Source organism: Emys orbicularis, chromosome 18 (genome assembly GCF_028017835.1).
Source record: "Emys orbicularis isolate rEmyOrb1 chromosome 18, rEmyOrb1.hap1, whole genome shotgun sequence".
Taxonomy (NCBI): domain Eukaryota; kingdom Metazoa; phylum Chordata; order Testudines; family Emydidae; genus Emys; species Emys orbicularis.
This window is the reverse complement of record NC_088700.1, coordinates 3,185,243-3,193,762: the sequence shown is the minus strand read 5'-3', so window position 1 is coordinate 3,193,762 and position 8,520 is coordinate 3,185,243. Positions and strand designations below refer to the sequence as shown.

The window sequence follows — 8,520 nt, the reverse complement described above, 5'->3', positions numbered from 1 at the left end:
CACAAGGCAGTCTCCCTGGCCAACCCCTGCAGCCCCATTTCTAGCTCCACAAAGTGTTTCACCCCCAGGGAGGTGGCGACAACCACAGAGCATCATCTGGAGAAGCCCTGGCCTGTCGGAAGGGTAAAACCAGCAAGGTACCTTTTTACCTCTCTCTCCCCCCTTTGCAAGTGGGGTCCTGAGATATCTGTGGGCAGAAGGTGAGGGGGCAGGGTTAGGGCAGACAGCTGCTGAGGAAAAATGAGTCAAAATTAACATAAATAAGATAAAAGCCATTTCTAAGGTTTAATCCTCCACACCCTGGAATTTGTGTTAAGCCAAATCGATGCTATGTAGAAAGGGAAAGCCAAATGTAGGACAGGCAATGCTCCCAGAAGGGCAGTCCACACAGAATGGAACATATTCGTCTTAGCACTGTTAAACCATAGTTACTGTATATTAAAATAAATCATCTGAAACTTTCCAATAGTACTGGTTAAATATAATCACCGGGCGAGGCGGCGATGGACAGCAGTGCTGCTAGGCCAGCCCCCCCAGCTTCCTTCTGCCTCTCTTGCACGCTCCCAGCAGGGAACGTCTCTGAGAAGCTCCATTACGAGTCTCTTGTCGGGACGAGCCACACTCAAGTCCGCTTGGCGTGCAGCATTTCAATGAGCAGGTTGTTGCAAGGCACCTCCCCGCTCAGGTGCTTGTGGTAGAGGTACTCCTCGGCCTGCATGCTGAGGGAGCGGATCTCAGCCAGCCGCAGCAGGAGCTGACGGAACTTGTCCGGGGAGTGAGGGTAGTGGCAGATGGTGTACTCCAGCAGAGCTGTGTTGGCTTTCTCCTGAGCATCCTTCGCCAGGCTGTGGTTTTCCAAATATTTCACATCTGCAACAGGAAAACAAAAGGCAGCGTCTCGTGAAATGGCACAAAGCGCAGCCCTGTGTCACATTTACATCAGCACACATTATGGACCCACAATGCACCTAGACATTGGTCTCTAAGAACTCTGCATTCCATTCCCAGGGTGGCTGCATGCATTACAGTGGAAATGCCCACACCTTGTGCTCTTCTGCGGGGACTTTCCTATTATTGTTGTTTTTCTGACTCTCAAGTAAAAGTGATTAAGTCTACAAGAACGTGGCTGCTCTTTGTGTATGGAAAAGCACAGCATTAAGGGGCAACAGGATCCTGGGAGGAGACAGGAAAGACTAAAGAACAGCCACGCTTACACCCTTCTGCTTCCACCTGTATCACCACCACTGCAATGGTAGGGCACTGACAGTGAGACACGCCCTCCTCTGATCCAGGCTGGGTGCGCTAAAGAAAGATTCAATCCATCCAGTATGTCACAGGGAGGGAGGAAATCCCGACAACCCCCGCCCCATTCAGCAGTGAATTTAATGCTGAGCATGTGAGCCAGTTCTTACGTGTGTGAGTACTCGACTGAGAGGCCATTGCTGTCCAAACAATCCTTGAAGCTGATTGAATCTACTAGCACTTTTGAGACAGAGAATTCCAAACACTGATCTCCCAGCAAGTGGGAAATAAAGCCCTGCTCCATTGCCAAGTTCCCATCAAATCCTGAAGGTACTGGGGGGGGGGGAGGAGTTTTGGGGAGAGTTTCTTGTGGACCATCCCACAGGACCTAGTAAGGTGGTGAAGCATGTCGGCCACACACTCGGGAAAAGAGCTGGGCAGCAAATGTTCACCAAAGAGTTTTCTCTAAGAAAAAGTGTAAAAAAAACTTGTTATGCCTTTTCACCTGTTCTTTGACCTGCTTGACTCATGAGTGCATTAGGAAGTGGCTTGGATCTTGAGGAAAGAGGGTGTTTGTGAGAGGGAAGCGCTTTGGGCTGGCAGGAGGGAACTAGCAAGGCCACACAGGACCAGCCTTGGGATGGGTTTTGGTGTTCACTTAATCAATCAGCCCCCGAGAGAAATGAGAGTCTGCAGCAAGGGGCTGAGGGCACCAAACCATGAAAGTGGGCAAGTCATAGCAGGGCTATCCAGCCGAGTACAAAGCACTGGGAAGAGGAGCAACCGGAGGTGAAAACATTCAGCTTAACAGGAGGGTCAGTGTGTGTGTGTGTGTGTGTGTGTGTGTGTGTGTGTGTGTGTGTGTGTGTGTGTGTGTGTGTGTGTGTGTGTGTTCTGAGATCCACAGAAGGGGGTGGGAGAGAGAGAAGTTGCAAATCTAGAAAATGGAATTGTTCTTATACTGTATAAGGGGTGGGGAAAACCTACTCAGGAAACCTGCCCCTTGTTATAAAAAAGAGGAGCAGAGGACAGACGAACTAGAGGACCTTATGGACCTTTTCATCCCTCATTCATATGTGCAGAACCATGGAGAATACTGCAGAGCCATCGAGGTACAGCCAGAATCCAGGCAGCTAAACAGCTGCCAGTTCAGGACGTCTGCAGATTCTAGAGCTGATGAATTTTTAATGGCTGCTGTGGCCACTTCCATCTCACACAGTCAAAGAAAATCTTATAGGCCTTTGGCCTTAGAGCTCATCCATTTCTGAATGTCTATGAAAAGACTGGCTTAATTCCCTGCTAAACCTGGGGTTTGCAATGTGGCAACAGAGCTCAGCAAACATAGTAACCCTGAGCCTTTATGCCTCGCAAGTGTCTAAACAATTCTCCGGTAACACTGTTGTTGCCTGGAACTGGCCTTACTGAAATGCAAGGCAGAAAGCTCTCTGGTGCGGAGCCACCACCTAGCTACTGAGAGACACAGCTCCTAGCACATTGAGCCACATGAGCATCCACAGATTATCCTTATAATCTACAAACCTTGCTGTGGGTTTTAAATCAATAAGACCAGGATGCTGCCCTGGTAAAAGATCATGATAAAAAAAATCACTTAAAAGCATTTTCTTCTGTTTGTGAGCGAAGAAAACACAAACACCCCCCCTGGCTTTAGTCTGTCCCTCCACAAAGAAAGCCCTAATGGGGCTCATGCCTGACGGTAATCTTATTTTCCATATCAAGCCACTCTTCAGTCAGGTATTTCCCAGCAGCCATCGAGGCCCATCTCACTTCCATGATCTGCAGCTCTGCTATCTTGGACTGTCCCCTCATAAGCCAAGCAAGGTTGATCCTGCTCACTGGTAGGAGGAACCTCTCCCTCCAGGACTATGCTGAGCCCCGTGCTCCAGTGGGATTGTTCTGGTGGAGGCACCACCTTTCAGGTGAGATAGACCCAGAGCCTGGCCACCAATCAGTATGAAGTGGCAATTTGACAAAAATCAGAGTGAGTTATCCAAATGTCAGCACTTAATTGTATTCTAGTCAGAGCCCAAGGGAGGGTTTGGCTTCATTGCGCTAATCTAGATTTGCAGTTAATTTCTCTTGTTCGCTCGCTCTTACACCAAGGCCATGTCTACACTAGCGAGCTTACAAGGGCACGGCTGTACCGATGCAGCTGCGCCGCTGTAAGATTGCTCGTGTAGCCACTCTATGCCGATGGGAGAGAGCTCTCCTGTCAACATCATAAAACCACCTCCACAAGCAGCGGTAGCTATGCTGGCGGGAGAAGCTCTCTCACTGACAGCGCTGGGCACACCACCACTTTTTTTCCCCACACCCTCTGAGCGACAGAAGTTTTGCCAACATAAGTGGTAGCGTAGACATAGCCGTAGTCTTTCTGGCCAGTCCAGGCCTGCCCTTTAAGGAGTTTTACTACAACTCTTCCCAGTGGGTAGCAGGATGCTATTCTGGCACTTGAAAATACAAAAGACTTGAGTTTTCCATTTTTGTTCAGCTAATTAATTTCATTTTTTAAATCTAACACGTTGAAATCTGGGTGATGTGTGGATTTAACAAAGGCTTTGGTAAAATGGCACTATACATACTCCATGTTATTAGGCTACTACAGAAGTACACAATGATCATAGCTTAGAGCCCACTTACATGAGAGCCTGCTATAAACATCCTCACTGAAAACATTTGGGCCAATGGAGTTAACAGGATTGCCTGTACTTGGTGGAGCTGCAGCAACAATTACCATGATGTCTGATAGCAAATCTGTTACGTCTACCTGCAGGTAGCCAGTGGAAAGAGGGGGCCCCTTTAGGTTCAAGTTCAGATGAGAGACGGCAGCTCAAACGTCTCGAAGCTGAATATTGTGAAGAGTCAGAATTGGGTCCAGATTTGGAGCATGGCAGTTTGGATTGTTTGGGCCCAGAGGTTTCCTTCTACCTGTTATAGACACTATTAGATCTTAGTCTAATAAAGACTCAGCAGTTCCCTGGAAATGCTTTCACAAGAGACTGCCCCAAAGGTCTGTAATACAAAGGAATCTGTAATGGAAATTGCCCAGGGAAAAGACTGAACAAGAATACACAGTGACTTACTGGGAAAAGATTAGGGTACAACTTCCACCTGGGGTAATTCTATTGACCGCAGTAGGGTTCTACACCAAGACTGAATTTGGCTTTAGAGCTGCAGAAACATAGAATGAGATAATGTTCTACCCAAATGGATTAAAGACTTTTAAAAATATATTATTCAGACGAGAAGCAGTGATGGCAAAGGAAGTCTCTTGGTATGTGGGGGGAGAAATACAATCAACAAGTATGTGGTTCTGAGATGGATGAGCTACTGAACTTCTTCCTGGAATCTGTCTCCAACAAGCAAAATAAAACAAAGTCTGGAATAGACAATGGAGACGGGATGATAAGAGGCAGGTCATAGAGTACTTGGAAAAGTTAAATATATACAGATCAGCAGGCCAGTAGGATAAGCACCCCAAGGCTTTTGGAGAATGCACTCACTCATTGGATACCATTACTGGAAGTGATGGAGAATCAGGCTTAGCAAACCAATAGTACTACTTGTGTAAATGTCTATTTGAGTGAAGGGTTACAGGACTGGCCCCTCCATGATGGAAAGGAATGCAGCAGATACAATGTAGCTAGACTGTAGCAAGCACTTGATACAGAGTCTCACACATTATTACTGCACAAATGTTTCCAGCTGGTTTTGATATGAGCAGTTACATGGAATGAAAACTGGCTGAAGGGCCCTAACAAAGAGCAGTGACACAATCAGCGCTGCCTCGCAATGGCTACAGGGCCCGCTGCCCTTTCAGAATGTTTTAATTTTAATAAATACCTCTACATGGTCTGGAAAGGGAAATCGGAATCAGCACATAACTGAAATTTGGCCCCAGTTCATCAAAGCAGCCAAGCATGTGCTTAAGTGCCATTAGGCTTCAAGGTAAGCAGGTGTTTAAGTGCTTTGTTGAACTGGGGCCTAAATTGAAAAGAGTTGCAACCTTTTTCAGTAAATATCTATCATGGAGGCCTATCAAGCTGTGGAGCAGTCTTACAAGGGAAGTGGCGGAAGCCCCATTGCTCGAGTCAGATGAATAAAGCCCACAAGAATATGCCATAGGGAACAATCCTGAACTGGCAGAGGGCTGGACAAGGCGATGATCTAATGGGCCCTTCCCATCTCACTGTTGCTTTGTACTGTGTGGCATAGTCACAAAGTATCTCAGATTCTGTATAACACACACTTTATCAGATCAGAATTCCCTTTCCCCTCCTGTGGCACATTTGTTCTTAACGCGCCTGTCTCTGTTATATTAGAACATATTGTTATGAAGTCTCTTTATCTGCATAAGGTTATTGTGAGTGTCATTTAAAAAAAAAGAAGTTATATTGATAAATGTCAAATCTATACCCTGAGTTGGCTCAACAATAGCTAGTTCTACTTGATGAACTCACCTGGTTCTCAGAAAGACCCTATTCACTGGTTAATTGAATATTTGAATATTCTTTTCATTCCTGCAATGAATAAAGAATGTTGTCCAAATAACATTGACTCACTTCATTTAGAGACACTGCAGCAGTTGCAAAGACTCTGTCCTGTGACAAAGCAGCCCATCACACATACAGATATGCCTGGGATTATTTCTATGCCCTCAAGTGTTCTTCCTATTCACAGCTCCTTTTGTTTGGGAGAAGCTGCTGATAAATTGCAAACGCTTAAGGGAATGTGGGCTATAAAAGCCTCTCTTACTCCCCTCCCCAAGAGGAGCTGCTTCATGAATATAAGTCATGAAATCGAATGATAGGTCAATCCATTAAGGCTCTATTAAGCCCTTCTGTAGAACAAAGCTAACCTGTGCTGTCCTCATAAATATTGCTATTTTGAGAAGCCCTAATTTTAATTAAACCTCTTTACCTGCTCAGGAGAGAAATCTATTTAGAACTCAAATGGCAGCCTCTTGTGTCTGTGGCGTTGGCTTTGATTGTGCTGTGGCAGAGTGGTAAATGTGGAAATTCTCTTGTTAAAGGCAATTACATCCTACACGTAATATGCAATCCTGTTCTCTACAGCTGAGCCTGCGAAGGGCAAATTATACACACAAAATGATGGGGTCTAAATTAGCTGTTACCACTCAAGAAAGAGATCTTGGAGTCATCGTGCACAGTTCTCTGAAAACATCGGCTCAATGTGCAGCGGCAGTCAAAAAAGCGAACAGAATGTTGGGAATCATTAGGAAAGGGACAGATAATAAACAAGAAAATATCATAATGCCACTGTATAAATCCATGGTACGCCCACACCTTGAATACTGCGGGCAGTTCTGACCACCCCATCTCAAAAGAGATATATTAGAATTGGAAAAGGTACAGAGAAGGGCAACAAAAATTATTAGGGGTATGGAACAGCGTCCATATGAGAAGAGATTAAAAAGAGTGGGACTGTTCACTTCAGAAAAGAAACGACTAAGGGGGGATATGATAGAAGGCTATAAACTCATGAATGGTGTGGAGAAAGTGAATAGGGAAGTGTTGTTTACCCCTTCCCATAACACAAGAACTAGGGGTCACCCAATGACATGAATAGGCAGCAGGTTTAAAAAAGACAAAAGGAAGCACTTCTTCACACAATGCACAGTGAACCTGTGGAACTTGTTGCCAGGGATGTTGTGAAGGCCAAAACTATAGGTTCAAAAAAGAATGAGAGAAGTTCCTGGAGGATAGATCCATCAATGGCTATTAGCAAGGATGGTCAGGAACCTATCCCCATGCTCTGATGTCCCTAGACCTCTGACTGCCAGGAGCTAAAACTGGACAACAAGGGATAGATCACTTAATAATTGCCCAGTTTTGTTCATGCCCTCTGAAGCAACTGGAACTGGCCACTGTCAGAGACAGGATACTGGGCTGGATGGACCATTGGTCTGACCCAGTATGGCCATTTTTATGTTCTTATTGCTCCAAGTGAACTTTGCATTATGGAAAGAAAAAGTTGGATTTGGGGCAAAATGAGACATAGGAAATACAGCGTATTGTTGCACAGCCTTCCTAGAAAGCCACAGAGAAAGAAAAAAGAAGAAGAATGTAATATACTTAGCACAATGTACAGCAATACAGGTATGTTCACGTCACTTCTGGGAAGGCATCTTTACTGTTTGCGCTAAGCATGCATTGGAGACAGGATTTTAAACCGCAGCCACCCTGAAGCTGGGGCTTATCACCCTCAGAGCCACCACTGACATTTCATCCACAGGAAAGGCAATGGGAGTTCAACAGAAATGCCCATGCAGGAAAGGAATAAGCCAAGCTGAGGCTGCTGTTCCAGTGCCTCCCATGTCCCAAACAAGGAGCAGTGGCACCAGTCTGGGAACGTTTCCTCTGAGGATCCTGACATGGATTGGTTTGTTCACACTGGTTTGGGCTGGCAAAGCACCCCACCCTAATAAAACATTCTCCAGTAATGGCCTCCGGCCCTGCAAGGTACTGCTACCCTCCTACAATGTGTGAGGATGCTACTATAGGATTTCTATTATGGGCACAGCCGGTGTGGAGAGCAGGACCCTGGGATACTCCACCGCAACATCTGCTCCCACTGAGGGAGGGGGAAAGGGGCTAGGATCTCCCCCAAACTCCCATCCCTCCTTAGATCGGCTCTGCCATCCCAAGCCACCAGCCCTTTTATTTTCCAATCTGGGTTCTGTTTGTGTCACAGCCTTATCACTGTTTAAACAGCAGATTATCATATTTAATTTTCTTGTACTTTAAAACAGCTTTTTCAAAAGGAAACAACTGACATGGAAGGTTATAGACGTGGTCTCGGGTGCCGGGAGCGGCTCCTTCTCATCAACTTTGGGCTAAGCCTCGATCACACACAGCCACTCTGAAGGCAGGGAAGCCGCCTCATTCCTGGACCCCACTGCAGGCTCAGGGACTGACTATGTGTCTGATCACCAGCATTTCCCAAGCAGAGCCCAGTCACACAGAGATGGGAGATACAGAAATCAGTATAAATCAGCCAGGTTTGAATAGGGGTGGCCTGCTGAGCAACCCAGTTAAACGAGATATATCCTAGAGCACATCTGTTAAAAAATAATCCTATCTAATACCTAATTGCTATTAGGGTTCATAAATCCCCACGTACCAGGCCAGAATTTAGGAGTGGTACAAATTAGCCCTACTTAGATCATGCTAATGTAACCGTTTACTCTGCTCACTGATCTCTACAGTTGCTTTTCTCCTGCCAGAGCTATTAGAGCAA

The 8,520-nt window shown here is 45.9% G+C and overlaps 1 protein-coding gene across 1 annotated transcript in view; it reads right to left on the bottom strand.

Annotated features, from left to right (window-relative positions):
• Window positions 1–622: 622 nt before the first annotated feature.
• NR5A1 (nuclear receptor subfamily 5 group A member 1) overlaps window positions 623–8,520 on the bottom strand; it is a 56,702-nt gene continuing 48,804 nt past the window's right edge. Inside the window, exon 7 of the mRNA XM_065418798.1 lies at window positions 623–870. Coding sequence (XP_065274870.1) covers window positions 623–870 — 248 coding nt within the window. The remainder of the gene's footprint in view (window positions 871–8,520) is intronic.